At 36.3% G+C, this 17,990-nt stretch overlaps 4 protein-coding genes across 9 annotated transcripts; 2 read left to right on the top strand and 2 right to left on the bottom strand.

Annotated features, from left to right (window-relative positions):
• Window positions 1-1,936: 1,936 nt before the first annotated feature.
• On the bottom strand, window positions 1,937-3,458 carry mad2 (mitotic arrest deficient 2). The gene is made up of 3 exons (XM_065353760.1): window positions 3,155-3,458; window positions 2,798-2,944; window positions 1,937-2,685 (listed from the first exon to the last, which is right to left on the bottom strand). The coding sequence occupies exons 1-3, from the start codon at window positions 3,228-3,230 to the stop codon at window positions 2,291-2,293; spliced, it is 618 nt and encodes a 205-aa protein (XP_065209832.1). The 5' UTR covers window positions 3,231-3,458; the 3' UTR covers window positions 1,937-2,290.
• Window positions 3,459-3,776: 318 nt separating this feature from the next.
• Window positions 3,777-5,958, top strand: LOC135838150 (high mobility group protein 20A-like). Its single transcript, XM_065353746.1, has 7 exons — window positions 3,777-4,089; window positions 4,189-4,305; window positions 4,388-4,512; window positions 4,596-4,730; window positions 4,848-4,923; window positions 5,364-5,579; window positions 5,698-5,958. The coding sequence occupies exons 1-7, from the start codon at window positions 4,068-4,070 to the stop codon at window positions 5,832-5,834; spliced, it is 828 nt and encodes a 275-aa protein (XP_065209818.1). The 5' UTR covers window positions 3,777-4,067; the 3' UTR covers window positions 5,835-5,958.
• Window positions 5,959-6,802: 844 nt separating this feature from the next.
• On the top strand, window positions 6,803-16,576 carry LOC135838155 (LHFPL tetraspan subfamily member 2 protein). Of its 5 annotated transcripts, none has more exons than XM_065353757.1 (6): window positions 6,803-7,136; window positions 13,484-13,619; window positions 13,800-14,075; window positions 14,181-14,294; window positions 14,415-14,567; window positions 14,715-16,576. In XM_065353757.1, the coding sequence occupies exons 2-5, from the start codon at window positions 13,484-13,486 to the stop codon at window positions 14,555-14,557; spliced, it is 669 nt and encodes a 222-aa protein (XP_065209829.1). In that variant the 5' UTR covers window positions 6,803-7,136; the 3' UTR covers window positions 14,558-14,567; window positions 14,715-16,576. The 5 variants fall into 5 exon arrangements, with proteins under 5 accessions (XP_065209829.1, XP_065209831.1, XP_065209828.1 ...); XM_065353759.1 differs by lacking the exon at window positions 6,803-7,136 and adding an exon at window positions 7,189-7,397; XM_065353756.1 differs by lacking the exon at window positions 6,803-7,136 and adding an exon at window positions 12,482-12,958.
• LOC135838151 (methyltransferase-like 26) lies at window positions 14,523-17,674 on the bottom strand. Of its 2 annotated transcripts, none has more exons than XM_065353748.1 (3): window positions 17,524-17,674; window positions 16,697-17,083; window positions 14,523-14,955 (listed from the first exon to the last, which is right to left on the bottom strand). In XM_065353748.1, the coding sequence occupies exons 1-3, from the start codon at window positions 17,579-17,581 to the stop codon at window positions 14,693-14,695; spliced, it is 708 nt and encodes a 235-aa protein (XP_065209820.1). In that variant the 5' UTR covers window positions 17,582-17,674; the 3' UTR covers window positions 14,523-14,692. The 2 variants fall into 2 exon arrangements, with proteins under 2 accessions (XP_065209820.1, XP_065209819.1); XM_065353747.1 differs by lacking the exon at window positions 17,524-17,674 and adding an exon at window positions 17,353-17,512.
• Between the last annotated feature and the right edge of the window lie 316 nt (window positions 17,675-17,990).

Genomic DNA, 17,990 nt, shown 5'->3' with positions numbered 1-17,990 from the left:
GTATATCAAACGGATTTTTAAAAAAAAATCATCGCTACTTTATCGCTACCCTTTTTTCAACCAAATTTTTAGAAAGCTCTCCTCGGCTCTCAACCCACTTCCCGGCCCCTCCAAAGAAAAAAATTAACCGAGTCAAATTATTCGCAGAAAAATGTTGAAAAAAATTAAAAGGCACTTCTTTCAAACGCCTAAATGTCCATATTAAAATAAGCAAAAAAAAAGACAAGTATGTAGGTAGGTACGTACAGGTACGCTCGAATTTAAAAAATGTTGCCGAAATTTCATCAGTTATCTCTGAATTTTTAGTTACCTAATTTAATGTTTTTCGCAATAGGTACGAGTACTTTTACAACGTTGCTAGTAGGTATTCGCGGGCTTGTGTTGGGGGTACTCTGAGGTGGTATGGCTCACCATCACATTTTTTTTTGGCGTGGATTTCAACTTTCAACTCGAAACTAACATAATGTACCTATACTAGCAGTTGAGCAAAACCAAAAACTTGGAAATTTTTCCGATCCGCCCCAATGGCTCCAATGTAGATAATCACATTATTCTTCAGCGTGCTATAGTCCATTCATACAAGTAGAAACAGTACGAATCGTATTGAATTGGTATGTATGTACCTATATGTAATTAATAATGCTGGTATTTGTCCGATGTCGACAACTTTCGTCGATATCATGCCGTACGAAAAACGAAAAAGCACGCCAAAGTAGGTATTAGGTACATAATACATACATACCTAGATAGGTGAAAATAATGATCGAGCTTTACAAAACACAATCAATGGCGGATTGAAAAGGAAAGGACACGAAATTTAAAATCGGCTTCGGCCGTCAGCAAAAATGTGATTGAGCGGAACAATGACGCTGGTGCTGGTGCTGAGGAGTATGACAGACCCCAAATAATCCGTCCGTCGTCGCGTCGCAAATACAAACAAAGATGTTACGAGTATAGATTGGGTTGGGGTTTGTTTCCGCAGATGTACACATTACAAATGGCCCGAGGCGAGGCAAGGCGACAAAACCTGGTGAATATGAATAGGTAAAAGTATGTATGAAGTATTTTGCAAAACACAACGGAACTGCTCGCAGCTTAATTCGGATTAAAGCTCGCAGCCTCACACCGTATTACACGCATTCGGCATTTTTTACCATACCCGTGGACGGACGTCTTGTAACCAGACTACGAGTAAAAGCACCCGTCACCCGTCACCCATCCTAGCGCAGGTAACTCCAAGACTGAGAGCTCGGCTTTCTGGTGCAGGGTGCAGCCTTTTTTCTTCGAGTGGGTATCTCGTTCTCGTTTCGTGTGCCCTGTGCCCTGTGCCTGTCAGTAAACAAACGCCAAACGCCACATACCACTACACACTTGGCTCTCACGTCAGCTTACGCATTATCGAGTATTTACAATAGAATATCACGTACTCGAGTGTACCTACATTCGATTGATCAAAAAAGTGGCGAAAATCAGCGATAGGTAAAGCGGCGGACATTTTAGTACGTAACGTACGTATTGTGATTCGTAACGAGCGCCACGCAACCACCAAGAACTGTCGCACATAGGCCGCACGTGCCAACAAGCCACACGCTAGTGCCAGTGCCATCGCCATCTCCATTAGCCATCGAATCGCATCGTTTTAATTGTACGTACCTACTCGTACTAGTCCATCATTCATTAACTACTCGGTACTCGCTCTCAAATAACCAAAAATAGCGGAGTAGGCAAAACTAATAAGCGACATTAGCGCAAACTCTACGAGTAACCAAGTTTACACACTTCATCTCATCCTCATACAAGAGACATTTAACGAATCATCTTTCAAATCCGTAACAATTTTTCTCACAAGTAAAATTCTGTGCCAGCTCCAGCTCAAAACCAAAATAATTAGATATCCTTTCGCGATGTGTTCGTACGAGTAATAAAAAAGTGACCGTTAAGCGACGAAATGACACTTTATTAACGTAAAATATTAACCGACGCGTACAACGAAGCAGAATATCCGCAGCGATAAGTACCTACCTATATTAAAATAGAATTTTTTTTTTTTTACAAAACGGCTAACTCGAACCGAACGAGGTTACAAAATACAAGTAAAATAAGGTAGTACGGTATAAATATGTATAACAAAATTAATATACGATCAATTGGGATCACTCTCTATATCTACAGACTGGCGAGAAAAATATACGAGTAATACAACCGCGGAAAAGACGAGCAAAATTAAAGTCGATGAAACGTATTACGACTCGGCGACAAAAAGTACACCGACGAAAAGGTTTATTAGTTATCAATCGGCTTTATAGCTGACGACGGTATTCATGCGATGAACGGAAGTTGAGAATGACTTGAGTTGAAGTTCCTCGGAATTGGAAATGAAACAAGGGCCTCTTTCGTCCCACTGTTCTGGTATTTCTGCTTCCGGAGTCGCGTAAATGTGTAAATCAAACGAACACGGGCAATCCAACAATGGTAAAAAACTAACGGTTGAACAAATTTGACGTAAAACATCTCTGATTTCTTTCTGAATTAATTGAAGGTCCTTTTTTCCGGATACTTCTTCGGCGCCATCCTTGCTCGAAACTTCGTATTCGATTTTGAAATCCCACCTTTCCAACGTTTCCTTGGTATTTATATTACTTATCACGAGAGACAATTTTTGAACTTGTTCTTTCATTATCCATTCTAAAAAAACAAAAAAAAATTGAAAATGAATAAAAATTGTTAGATAGGTAATTATGATGCGTACATTTATCGAGTATCTACTCGTAATATAATAAAGTGATTCGTGTATTACCTTTCATTTGATCAAAAACCGTTTGTAAAAAGGTTTGTATTTTAGAATCGGTGGATATCAAAATGGATAATCCAAAATGTTGTTCAGCTTTGAACGATTCAGGCGGATAAATGCCACGTTGAAATAAAATACTGTTTATACCGTAATCTAAAAGCAAATACGCTTTTCGATAAAAACTAGTAAGAAATAAGAAGTACTTACTGAAGATCATTCAGCGATCATCATATAAAACGTTAACTTAAAACAGTGACAAAATGCAAACATAAATACGCGTGAAAATCAAATCTACGATTCAACCGTGATCTCGAATCAAGTTGGTTATACGTAGTTTCAAGTCGTAAGGTAATAATTACTCACTCAAGTAGTCGGTGATCAGTTTTATAGATCCTTTTAGCGTGATTGCATTGCTAGTTTGTTGCACCGTTGAAGCCATTATACCGGTTGCACCGAAACGAAATTAATTACCAATTGTGGACTGTACCTGATCTATCGACGCGATGGAACGATCACTTTTCACCGGCACTAAAAACTCTGTTCACTTCATAATAATTATATCAATTCTTTACAGTTTACACAAACGTAGCAATTTTTAATTTTTAGTGATTAGAAATTTTTAAAAATTCGACTCTGTTTCTTTTCAGTTTTCACCGAAAATGCAGTGTTTTCGCGCCAAATGGCTTCATACTTAGTCGCATGACGCAGCAGCGATTAAATTTTTTTGTGACGTGTCGTGTCGTCGTTAACGGTACTAAACAGTTGACGTTACGTTGCATCTTTGTGTTACGGGTTTACGGTCACGATCCCACGATCACGAATCCCGGAATTCGTTACGATGCGATGAGCAAACGTGACCGTGAGGACTTGAGAATGAATGAGCGAGTCGCCCGTAGCCCGTAGCCCGTACTGCCCGTACCCGTATTCGTTTGACGTTTGGCGCTCACGCGCTCTTGCGGTAACCGGTCAAACCAACCGGCAACTCCGAGAATTTTTTTAGGAAATTTTTTTTTTATCAAAAGTTTATCATCATTTAAAATTAATTACCACAATTAATTCATTCGTTACAAAATACAAATTTCAGATTTTCTCGGATCATTTTTAATTGAAACAAATCAGTAGTTACTAGTTAGAGATCAAAATAATCCATGTTGATCGTGTGAAGATCTGGAATGTGAAATTTTGTTGTTTCTCGAGCAAACTCGAAAGTTGCGAATTCGTCGTTGAATTTATGAAATTTGTACGATTTGTACGATAGCTTGATTCAATAACCGCAATGTCGACTAACCACGGATCGAGTAAGTTGTCCGATGTACATGTTTCCTTTTCGAACGCCAGCGTGTAATTCGGCGCTATAATTATTCGTGTAATATTGAAATCCCGATTGTTGTCGACAGATTTGGGCAACCACACGAATGATAATTCGTTGTCGAAAAGAGGAAGTTTTTCAAAAATGAAAAAAAGGAAGAAGAGCGCTAATCGCGATCAAACTGCTCCGCGGCAACCGTTATCGGGTATGAGATTATTATACGTAGGCTGTATTTTTTTTACGATTACGAGGGTAGTTTTACTAAATCTTGCTGGTATTTTGCGAAGGTTACGTTCGTTTTATGAATGATCGTCGAGAAACAGTCCGTTCGGAAAATCCGAGTATATCTTTCACAGAAATAACTCGTCTTTTGGCCAACGAGTGGAATCAATTACCTCAAGATCAAAAACAGGTAACCATTTTTTTGCGCATCGACAATTCGACGGAATCGGCTATGTTTTCACAATTTTTAAAAATTTCAACTTTCGCATCAAGATGTATTTAGATGCCGCCGAACAAGAGCGTGAAAAATATATGCAAGAAATGGCCGCTTATAAACAAACGGATGCTTACAAACAATTCAACGAGCATAAGCAGAAGAAAAAAGCTAAAACAAATTCGACTGAAGAGGTAAGTCTAAGTACATATAAATACGTACTGCCTTCGAAGATTATTTCGTTTTATCGATTTTTTATGTTTGAGATCGAATGTCTCCGAACTTATTTGGTTTTTTGTTTTGTTGTTTAGGATAATGATAAAGAAGTAGACGTTCCGATATTCGATATTCCCATATTTACGGAAGAATTTTTGGAATACAACAAAAGTCAGTTTTCTTCGTTCGAACGAGGATATGTTTTAGGGTGAAAATGAAGAAAACTCGCCCATTTGGAGATATTTAGACTACAATTAATTTTCGAAATCGAAAGAAAGATTTTATAGCAAAATAACAGCCTACATCGTCGTTATGTACGATGATTTTTCGTGACCAAGTTATTTAAAATGCCTACCAAAAAGAATGTTGATCTATCCGACGGTTTGTTAGGATTTTCTGATTTCGAAATCGGTGTTAGTTGCGACGAGGTTTTGACCCATTTTATTTCAAATTTTTTAATCAAAAGTGAAACCGAGCTGGTTTTTTTTTCATATTTGACCCAATCTGAAACATATCCGCGTTCTTACGGATTATCAAATAATTTGTTTTTTCGAGTTTTTTTTTTGCCAGAGTTTTACTCGGTTAAATGTTTTTATGTAATTACGTTACAGACAGAGAAGCCGAATTACGACAATTACGTAAAAGTAATACGGATCTAGAGCAACAAAATGCAATTTTAGAAAAACATTTGGAGAACATGAAGCAAGCTGTCGATAAACTGCAAATTGAAACTTTGCAACGTAAAACTTCCAATAATCTTCTGCAACAGCATTTGCAAAAAATGAAAGCCGCGTTTATCGAAAAGTTTTCCAACATTCCTTTGCCAGGTACGATTAATTTTCCATTTTTTAGTTCACGAGTAATACTTCTTTTCGTACCGCGATATGGAACATTTTTATTTTACTGCGAATCGTTTTTTTTCTTCTTTGTTATACTTGATCGCAGGTACTCACGAAACGCCTTCTGCTGTGAACATTGACCAATACATTTCAAAACTGCACGGTATTCTACAAGAAAATAGCGAAACTCCTCTGTACAATAAAGTCAAACATACTGTTTGTAGTATGGATTTCGCTTTCTAATCAGCGTTTTCGAATGTTTGACCGAAGATTCATTCAGTTTGTACGTTTTCTTTGGCGTGTAATAATTTAAGTAAATTAATGTACATATAAGACGGTTTTTGTATTATAAACTTGTATTCAACGATTCGGACTTTTTTTTTTCTTTTTTTTTTAAATACGCTTATTTTGTCGACCAACGTAATATCCGATAAGTAGCTAGTTATTAAGTCCAAGTACCTCGTAGGTACGGGTATATTATTTAGGTTCGATTGCGATAACTTCGTCTGCCGCGCGTGTGTGTCGATGAAATCACTCGAAATATTCGAGTTTTATAATATGATTTGATACGACTGTTTGATTCCGAGTAGGATATGCGGAGAAGACTATGAAATGCGTCAGATACAGCACCCACGGTGATGTTTTCAAGTTCGACATGTCCACGATTTTTCTAGTTCCGCAGTACAGGTAATAAGGTAATACGTATACGCGATGTCACGTGCAAATTTTTCGGTCAAGGTACGTTGAAAATTTTGAATTGGAAGGGTTTTTTGTTGTTTACAGGTTAATACTACGATATTGTTAGAGGACACCTTCGAGTCACCCACGTAAACTATGAAATTAAACCGAATTGTGGGTGTGATGGCTATATCGGGTGAATACGGAGTATAGCGCGTCATTTCGAAATCAACGAAGATGTTTACTCGGCAAAAAATATATCTGGTCTCGTGGTCTCGCTGTCGCTGCCCGTTGATACCTAATGACTAATAGGTACCTATACCGATTGTAAATCGGTAAATTTAGGAGCCGAGCGATGGTCATTTTTTGAAACGCGACGATCGATGATCAATGATCACGGAGAACGACGAGATTCACTAGCCTATCTCATCGTCAGTCTCCCAGTCACACAATCTCACTGACTGACAGATTGTAGATCACATCTGACATCGCAATGCGCAACAACAGAAAGAAGTAGAACAAAAAGGCACCGAGACCGAGATGGGAGTGTTTGTTTACCATTGCCAGTACCACGGTTCGCGTTCGCGTTTCTCTCTCCTTTCTCTCCTCACCTATTAACTTCCTTCCACTTCAATGAAAACTAGAAACCGGCGCGATTCGATCGTTTCTACGTTTTTAGTGTGTTGCTGTTGTGTTGTTGTGTTTTTGTGATGCGAATGCGAATGCGAATGCGAACAATTCAAAACTGAATATAGTTCTTAGTATTGCACGCGTTGAAAGCTCGATTTCGTGAGTGAGAGTGAATGTAAGTTGTTTTCGAGTTGGTTTTTCTTTTCTTCGATATCGTACAGTGCAGTATTGCTCGATGTAAGTTCCTTAAAAGTACCTACGTATGTCGATAATGATAATTACATATAAGATAGTTGATTGGCGTTTGGCGATGTCAAGAAAGGATCGTACAGTATACCAAATGTGTGCGCGTGTAGATTGCTTTCTAACATCGAAAAGACTAATTATGTATTGTGTCATGGTGTCCAAGTAAGAATTCAAGGGACACGGCAACGAATTGTGCAAACGATGCTTTGTTTCCAAATTCAAAAACAACTCGCACGTAGAATATGGGGCTGAGTATGTACTCGTATATTCAAATGATCTACTTTTGTTTACACAGTCGCAGAAAAATTGCCCTATTTCCAGTCTTATTATTCTGTAATCAAATTCTTTGTTTGCTTTTAACGAGTTTACTTTCGGATTGATTTCATTCGAGTGGTTCATTTGTTGATTGATGATACGGCGCGTACGAGTTATTTACAAAGATAGGTAATGAGTGTCCTTAAGGGTATTCTTTACACTATTATCAGTAAGTGCGGTTTCTGGTTGCATACCAGTTTTTCCTTAACATGTATGTTTACGTTTGATGATTCAACTCGCGAACGACCAAAAATCACGAACTGCAGAGGTGCATTTCTTTTTTCTATTCATTCACAGTTAGACAATGGTGCATACTACACAACCCACTTTTAACAATACCAACCCTCTTCACCCCACACTTGCACAGTTTTTTAAATGGTCTCAGCTTCGTGTTGTGCAGTATAGTATAGGTTAGTGTGATACATTCAAGAATGACTTTTACAGGTACTGTACACCCTACCCCTACCCTGCTGTGTATTTTTATACCTATATTTATTTCTCTCAAACTGTCTTTTTTTTCTGGCAAGTCGCATGCGGCTGTGGTTGCACTCACAGGGTTATTTTAACCTACAGTAAGTAAGAATACAGTAAGCTGAATTAGAAAGAAGAGAGGACATACTCATGTGAAATATTGCATTTTCGAGAGTGATTCTGATGGGATTTTTCGGACTGGTCTTGAAAAAAATGATTAAAAATTCCCCTTCGTAAGAATTTTCTGCAGAACCAATTTTCTGATTGAAATTTTTTCCCCATTTTCCACCATTTTTGAGGGTGAGAATGAACTTTCTCGGTCAATTGAACACCCTTCAAAGAAAATTATTCCTGTGCTGCACGTTTTTTTTTCTTCAAGTAAGGAGCTTAGCACTCACTCTCAGAGAATTATGCTCAAAGTTTAAATGTACAACTTTCATCTATTCTTTTTTTCGTAGGATGCTTGGTTGATCTAGAAAAAAATATTTCTGTCAAAAAAGGTGAAAAAATAAGAAAAATTTTCAACCAAAAATTGATTTACAGAAAATTGTTACATGATGGAAAAAATTAGCTCCATTTTTTTTTAAAATCAGAAAACAGCATTTCAAAAGCTACGAGTACAAAGGTCCATCTCTGATATTTATAGTAGATAGGTAAATGATCGTTCAGTTGACAAGTCAAAATTGAGCATTCTATATTTTTCCAAAAGTATTTGAAAAGTGAAAAGCGAAACCTCTCATAGAAAAATCAACCATAGTACATGAATATCAATAGGTACTAAGAGATTTAATGCTATTTGATCAAAATGTTTTTCAATTTCTGGGTCAATATTCTTTTTTATAAAAAATGGGGCTAATGATGTTATGAGCATAATGTTCACTGCGCAAATGCGCGCATTTGCTCCAAATATTTTTGAGCAAATACGCGAAATATGCGCAAGGAAAGAAGCATGTGACATATTAAATTCAAAATACTCGCCAGAGGTCACTATTACCGAATAAACCAATAAGAACACTATCAACTTGAACCTTTTTTTTTCATTCCATAACAATTTCTTGGTCAAGAAGAATGAATTTCGATTTTATTTGATTCTCACAGATTAAAATATTTGAAAAAGATGTTCTTCAGAAAATTCTTCTTTCTCCCTTTTTTTTATGATGTCCTGTTTGTTTGACACTTTGTACTCGCTTTTTTTTATTTTTAAATCGATGGAACAAAAACTTTGAGACTCCCTCTTCTGAAAAATATTGCGGTATTTTTGGGAAAATGATTTTTTTTTCATATTTTAAATCAAAAATGTTTCCCATTTATCCTTCCCTTATTTTTAAAATTTGAGTTTCTAAACATTGTCTCTCAAGTGGACTGGTGATTCTGAAAAATATTAAGTAAGGTATTATTGGGGAAATGACTTGTTTTTCCATATTTTAAATCAATAATTTTTAAATTTCTTCATGATTCTTCCCTTATTTTGGAAGTTTTAATTTCGAAAAATTTTCTCTTGAGTGATGATGATTTTGGGGGAAAAGATCTAAACATTTAAATATTTGAATTGAAAAAAAAATCGAAATTGTGGCAAAATTTTGTAAATGAAAGTTAAGTATGGATCCTTAATTTGGTCACGAAAATTGTTTATGAAAATGTGACGCAGAACACAGCCAGCGATGCACACCATTTGAAATGGTACCATGTTACAAAGTCAATTTAAAAAAATTTTAAATTTGCGAAAAAATTCGATTTTTTGATTTAAAACATGAAAAAAAGTTTTGATAGGTGAAGTTGACCCATTTGACACCTATTTTTACGTATCTGTTTTTCATGAAATCCGTCAGAAAGAGGTCAAAATAAGACAACTGAATAAATTTAAACTTTTTTTAGGTATGTTTGAAATTGAAAATTGAATATTTTCGAATTTTGATTTTTTGTGAGGAGTTCATTTCATCGAGTGAAAGGGGTTTTTCAACTTTTTCAGCAGATACGTAAAAATAGGGGTCAAATGGGTCAACTTCACCTATCAAAACTTTTTTTCATGTTTTAAAACAAAAAATCATATTTTCTCGCAAACTTTCAATTTTTTTTAAATCGACTTCACGACATAATGCCATTAGAATTTTTTGATATGTTGTTCAGCATGAAAAGTTGTCCATAGGCCTATCATATTTTTTTCAGAATTTTTGAGAGTCGGAACGATATGAAAAGTACGTTTTGAAATTTTTCAAGCTAATTTTTCGTACGAAAAAAAGTGGCAACGCTGATTTTCATGATATCACCAAAAAGCCTTTCAAAACCACTAACTATTGGAAAAAGTTCCCTTTTGGTAGGTATCGCAGTTCTCAAGTAATCCACTGCTGAAATGGATGATATTTCAAGTTCACTGAAAACGTTGACAGCAGCCCCTGCCTGCCTTTAAAAATGGGCTAGACGGCTGCGATTTGCGCCATTGGTCATCCCTTCGGAAGGGCTTTCCATAGGAAAAATGTCAAAAAAATCGCCGAACCCCCCTACCACTTCTTGGTCCAATTGACGTGGAATGACCCACCAGCTTTGTGGTCTATTGCAAATGAATGTTCTTTTTAGACATGCCAATTTTCCTCAAAGAGAAGGAATTTGTCAAAATATGCACCTAGATTTTATAATTTTTTTTTCCACCACTACCTCTACCTCAAACCAAAACATCGAAAGATGTGCCTTACTTTCTGAAACTGGGGAAATATTTTGGAATTCAGTTGTGTCAGTTTTTTTGCCAATTTCATAAACTCGAAAAAAATGTTAGAAGTTTTAGGCAATATTTCATTTAATTATAGGACATTCAGAAACTAGTACTCAAATAATAATAATTTCAACTTACTGATGAAAAAAAATTGTTTTACCAAGAAGTAGAGTAATTATTAGTCAATTACATATCAGAAAAATTTCCTGGCTAAAATTGGAGTATTTGAAAAGAAAATCAAACAAGCCCATTGGTTGAAGTGAGAACTTGAGTTTTTAAAAATTGATAATTCAAGAAGTAAAAAAAAATTATTTTTGACGGTCAGAAAAGTCTATTTTTCAACATTTGATATTTAAAAGAAATTTGAACAAAAATGTTCAGAAAACACCAACTTGGAAAAAACAAACTTCATAGGTAAACCTACCTATGTATAGTTAGGTACCGATTCATAAAAAAGAATATCTTTCTATAGGTATTATTTTTAATTGATTACCTCGAATTTTTATGATTTTCACTTTTTCAAAAAATTTCCAGAAATTTTATTTTGGAAAGAGAATCGAGAATCCTCAAAATCGCCCTCGTTTCGCTCGGGAAAAAACTTCTGAAATTGCATATTCAAGAAGTAAAACAAAATTTTGACAATAGGAAACAGAAATAAAACATTGTCAACTTTTTGCAACGTAGACTGTTGAGGGAATGTTTTTAAAATTTTTCTCCATTTTTTATTTTTTGAAAAAGAAAAATGGGTATCCATAATTCCTTATTTTTCTCCAAATTTTACCATCCATCAAGTTTTCCGCTGTTAGGCGACCAGTAATCTCAGAAGTAAAACCGGTTTAATACGGTAAATCTGCGAAGAACGAAACTACCCTTCCTCAAAACGTCAAACACCCACACACACCCTCTACATTTTTTAGGCTGAACTGTAGCATGGAATGTTACATGTCCCGCCACCCGCTTCCGTCTATCAGAGTACTGAACTTTCACACCTGATTACTCCGTAAGTTTCAACTTTTTGAAATTTTTTTTTTCACAGTATGGTTCAAAAAAATGAGATCTAGCCGAGTACGTCGCCACATTTTTGATATAACCCTTCAGTTGCCTGCTTGGCTGTTCGCAACTTACCATACTTTCGAAGCTTTTTTGAGAAAAATAAATTGATAATTGCAAAAAATCGCCACGTAATCGGCTAGACAAAGGCATTAACATCATTTTAAAACAAATCCCAATAAAATCGGTTGAAAATTCACGGAGTAATCAGGTGCATAAGTTGGGCATTTTTCTCGAACTGAACTACTGATAACTCGTCGTAAAGAATACCCTTAAAGTACTCAGTAGTTTGGTTCCGCCTACCACTATTTTTCATTAATCCGATCGCTGAATAAACTAATACGACCTAAGGTACCTCGCAGGTAAAGGTGTTTACACGCGTACATTCGCTTAATTATCTAGTCATTTCACCTACGAAATTTATTATTTATGCGCATACTTATATACCTGTTTTTCTACATATTTACATGGGCTGCGTATCAGCTCACATCAGCTGTTCATTGGAGTGCAAAATACTTATCTACTTTACTCGGAAAAACAATTAGGTCCATATACCTATCCGATTTATTCGAGTACCTACAAAAAACAGTGTTTTTTTTCTTATTTTTAATGTGTATGATTTTATTACTCGGGTAGATACCTACCTACCTACCTATTTATTTATTTATTTATTTATTTATTCACTCACTCATTAGTCTTCGAGTATTTTTTTTACAGGAGTTTTTAAAAATTTATTATTACTCGGTACTCGATAGGTTATACCTAGGTAGTCTTGCTATTAGCACATAGGTATAATGTACCTAGTTGAAAGACCTCAGTTCTACATGGACGCGACTTGATCAACGCATGAACCATTATTAGAGTAGGTAAAGGTAATCTAATCTGAGAGAATTGTTTACAAATTTTCTTACGACTCGGGACTGTGAATTACATAATATTTACAAAACAACCCTTACCTACACAACTATGGACTATCGAGTGTTGTGTTGCGATACCTAAAATTTACCTATTTGTGAGACTCGCTCACGGTTGTATGTGTATTTCTTAACAATTAAATTTGGATTTGGTGTGATGTGTGTTGCCGCGCAAAGAGAATTTCAATTTTTAAGCAACATCGGCGTTATTGCCAACTCGATTTTTAACGATGAAATTCAAATTTACTCAACTTGGACGCCGCTGTTGGTGAATTTCATGTTGTACTTGCAAGGTTATTTCGCTTAAAATAGCGTACGAGTAGTGCTCAATTAGTTGCTACCTTCCTATGTGTGATGTGCGTATGTGTATATACTTACATATTATACTGCACCCAATATTCGTTTTCAAGTCGAAAAGATGTTGATGTGTTTGTCTGTCTCGTCTCTGTAATGCTTACACTAATGTTCAAGTGTAGTGTAGTGTAGTGTAAATGTGTAAATACACCTAACAATACCGAGTAGTGAGGACCAGATCAACCAGATGTACATTGTACGCAGCATTAAGTTTAAGAAAAGTTTGTTAGTCGTGTTGGTTTATGATAAATTGACGGGAGGAGGGAAGAAAGCCACAGGGTAAATAGAAGAAAGATGAAGACTGTACCTACCTACCTACCTACCTACCTACCTACGCATTAATTTTTATGCAGACCTATTTTGTTTTATATGTACTTAGGTAGAACTGACGGTAACGGTCTCGTGCGAATATTTTTATTTAACATTTTTCCGTTAGAATTATAGAGAAGCTCGAATGCCGACGAAGAAAAGAAAAGTACAATCTTACCCTCGTACTAATTATCGTTCCTTTTCATTTGTTCATCTAGATGTATTCGTTTGTATTTACGCTGGCAAATTTATCATGGATGCTGCTATCGTTCCTTTCGCTGATTTTGATGTATTTCACCCTAGATAACGCGCGGTGGATAGTGAGCAACAAAGCGTATGACAAATCTGCATTGGGTATGTATCTAATCTACGAGTACCGTATGTACACACTTACCTACCTATTTGTTCCTATCGTTTATCATTGATCAATGTACCTACTTATTTCAAAGATCGGTTGCAGAATAATTTTAATCTTAACCTCGCTACATAGACGACTAGATTGAATATTCTTTTTCTTTTTTTTATTTTTTATAGTGGACCCTACGGACATTCCTTTGTATCCTTCGTTGGGAATAAATTCGAGATGTAATTTGATAAATGGTCACCAAAATTGCGCGTCATTTGCTCTGGAAGGCCTGAGCACAGATCCGAGTGTTTTCCCGACGTTGTGGAAAATTTCGTACATTTTCTTTTCAGTAGGAATTTACATAACTTTTTTCACCACAATTGGAGCGTTTTCAAGTTGTTACTTCCATACGATATACAATAAAAGTATATTCAATATAATCGGCTGTATTCAAGCACTAGCCGGTAAGATCTAGTTGTCGTAATTTTATAACCAACGCGGCGTTTCTGCATTTTACATTGGAAGGTGCGTACGAGTAGATGCCTAATTACGGTTGTTTTTCTTTTTAGGATTATTTTATTTGAACGCTTTTATTTTCTACATGGGTGGATGGGGTCACAGAAGAGTTCTCGGGGTTTGCGGCATTAATTCGGGGCCTTTCACTTTGGGAGACTGTTCTCTCGGTAAGTATACCTACTACCTAGCCTACCTAACTACGTGTATTACTGATGAATAACTTTCTGAAGAAAAAAAACGATCAACATCTACGGACGTGTATTTTCATTTACCGATTTCCGATATAGGTTCTACGTTCTATTACGCTGTACTTGGAGTGTTGGTTACATTCATCAGCGCGTGCGTATCCAGTATCGCAGATAGAAGCGTTTTTCGATACAAAGTAACCAGAAGAATGAACGCCGGAAAGAGATTTATATTCGTTTTATAAAATCAAATCAGTTAGTAAAAACTTATTTCTAATCTAGGGCTGGGTACTTGTATAAAAGTACGTGTACATTTAGGTACATAAGTATTATATGTAGTTGCTTATTTGTAACAAAATTTGTAAAGATGGCGTATTTTCTCACATTTCGTCTTTTTTCCAGACGAGCAACTGATTATTGCTCGGCAGTTGGTGTTGCGTTTCTAGACGTATGCGATATTTTGACGCTTCCGGTACAAGCTGTCGGATAACATCTCGCAGACCGTACGAAGGATCACTGGATCTCAATCCTTTATCAAATTCTACGTTAGATGATGGTGTTATTAACCCGTTGTACGCGAATGGCCCGTACAAAAACACAAGTCCGCCACCTTTCAAGTATCTTCCACATCCGCGAAATAAACCTATTAACAAACACAATATACAACTATATCCACGTCGTCATTTTACGGTATTCTTGCATGATAGGTCTTCTCTCTTCTCGTATGTAAAAAGGTTCTCGAGAATATCGCGCACCTTTCCAGTCTCCGCACAAATAAATTCTCTCTTTAAAATAAAAATTTAAAAAAATCATCGCTGAAAAACGTTTTACGATGGAAATTGTGTGATCGATTACCTACCTAAATACTCTTATTATTTATTTATTTATTTTTGGCGCATTCGATATTCTCGATGAACCAATGCCTACTTACTTATAAAATTTGCATAGGTACATAGGTGTTAGGTAGTGTTATGGAGTGTGTGCGCGTGTCTTTGTAAAGTAAAAGTAGGTACATAAAAATGAAACTTGTTAGAATAGGTACTTTGTACGCGGAACCTACTCGTATTTATAATTTAGTCTGCATGTTTAGGCGTATTCGACAAGAAAGAAGTCGGTTTCAGTTAATTTTTGTTCCCATTTAAAGATAAAAAACGACGAATTTCTGGTTTCTGGCGGTAAATCGGTAATTGTCCGACAGTGACGCTTTTTGTAACCAAAAAATTCTTGCAAGATTTTTTAAAGTAGGTACTTACATATAGTATAGTGGTATCGCTGGTATCCAAATGTGTATATTTTTTTTTGACGTGAAAACCGGCGCAAAGTTGCTAAACTTATTATTTTTTATTTATTCGTATCCCCTCCAAATATACGACGAAACGTTTCGTTGGTTCGTTGTTTGACGATGCTTATTTTGGCTCATTAATCATTAATTTTGATCGCTATCATTTTTTTTTTTTTTTTTTTTTTTTTATGAAGTAGTGAAGTATACGATGTAATAATTATTCCGTCGAGTGTTCGCATGGTCGGGCGTAAGTAGATATATGAAACTGACTTCAACTGTATGTACTTACTAGTTAGAGGTACTGCTACTACATATAACTATAGGTTAGATTGTAGACGTAGGCAATAGGCATACTATACGAAGAATTAAATTCGGAATGTGCCATCGTACTGTAAGTCGAGGTGTGTATTCGTTTTGCGCACACCCTCCATTTCATCATCATCTATGGCATTCTTCAAGTCCCGGTCCGCAGTATTTGGTTCTTTTTCCAAAATTTCACGAACGTATTTCAAAAATTCCCTTCAGGCCATGCGCGTGTGTAACACATAATTTATACACTTAGGTACTTACCTACCTCTTATTTATACCGACTGCATTTATTTTTAACCTCGACTTTAAATACGATGCCAACGCGTACCTTTAAACTTAAAGTGTCTGGTAATCTAGACCTAAGTAAGGTATAATTACATGACTAATGAGCAGCTAAAGAACTTCACGAATTTTATATTTACGGCAGCGTAGATAAGTTCACCAGAATAAGTAGATTAAGTATTGTAGGTACTAGGTTGTGCCTTCTGAGTACCTAACCTATCTAATGCGTGTGTTTCAAGTGTACAGTGTACGTAGAATATTAACATACCTAAACCGTGTATGTTTTAATACTATTTTTGTCTGTAACGACTTGCGAATAATTTCTACTATGTACATACGTTGTTCAATTTTTCTTTTATATCCATATTAAAACGTTTTGTTTTTGTTTCTATTTGATTGTATTTTTGCTGCGAAAGTTTAGTTAAGATGAACATTAGCGCAGTTGCACGAGAAGAGAATTAAAGAAGAAAAGAAGGGCGAGCGTGCATTTTAAATTTAAATATAAACTCACCTTCGGTGCAGCTGTAAGGGGTGATATGAATCATATTCGAATTGTAAATATAATCCACCGACTCGGGGGCCAAGTCTCCATTCAGCCAATTATCTGGATCGTCTTCGACGTTTAAATATTTGGCTGGTAAAACGTTTGGCAAATTGAAGTGATCTTTATACGCTAAAATACTATTTATCAGCGACGAATGATATTCGGTGGGTTGAAAAGTAACATTTGTGAAGTGGCGAGCGAAATGTGTGACATGTTGGCCGGATCCGGAAGCAATTTCCAACAGGCGAGTACCATCTTTGATGTAATTTTTCAATACATCCAGAATAGGCTGTTTATTTCGTTCGGCGGCTGCGAAATTCAACATTCGTTCTGCTTGCGGACCAGCTGAGTCAACTGAAACACGTTTGTTTTTAATTACCTATTATTGCTTAGTGAGTTGGTGTTTGGTTTGGAGCCTGGAGGAGAGGGGACAAAATAATCATCGCGTTCGTTTTAAATTTAAATTTTTACATTACCTATTTTACCTACATAAAACCAAGATCACCTACACCTAGGCTGATGCTACTGATACAGTAGCGCCCTTCTGGGAATTTGTATAACTCGATTTAATACACAATCTAGGCTAGACCGTATCATTCTCGACCCTTTCATTTCATACTCACCGTCACCGCCAGTCCAGAGTCCACCACCCGGCACCCACAAACAATCGCAAAAAGCAACTAACATTAGCAACAACGACGTCACTTTTTTTCGTAGGCCTACGATGGCCAGAGTAATAATATCTACGAATTTATATCGCATATGCTTGCGTAACTAATTATATACATACGTACCGACGACGCGGGTTATATGGTAGACCGATAGACAGATAGTAGATATACCTACAAACATGCCGCCAAACAATAACGTATTCACGATGAAAATTAAATGTAGATGGACGACGCCTGGCGGCCCAACGGCCAGGTTTTCAATTCCACGACAACCTATCTCTGAGCACTGTTGAGATATCGACTATCGACAATACTATTTTATCGATATTCGATTTGAAATTTTTAACTAATTGTTCTTCGAAAATTGTTAATAATCGTTCAGGTTTTTTTTTTCACACATAGTCGACATGCAGCAATTTGAGATCAGACGTTGAGGAGCCTAACTTGCCATTCTGTCTACGATAAAGGCGCGCATGGACGCAAAGAGTGTTTAGATTGGATGGAGAAAAACGGCTAAAATTAGCGATTCATTCATTACTCGCATGCCGATTCAGCCCTACTAATACTCGAATCTAGACCGACTGAGATGA

Source organism: Planococcus citri, chromosome 2 (assembly GCF_950023065.1).
Source record: "Planococcus citri chromosome 2, ihPlaCitr1.1, whole genome shotgun sequence".
Taxonomy (NCBI): domain Eukaryota; kingdom Metazoa; phylum Arthropoda; class Insecta; order Hemiptera; family Pseudococcidae; genus Planococcus; species Planococcus citri.
The sequence above is the reverse complement of the archived record's forward strand: the minus strand, read 5'-3'. Positions and strand labels throughout refer to the sequence as shown.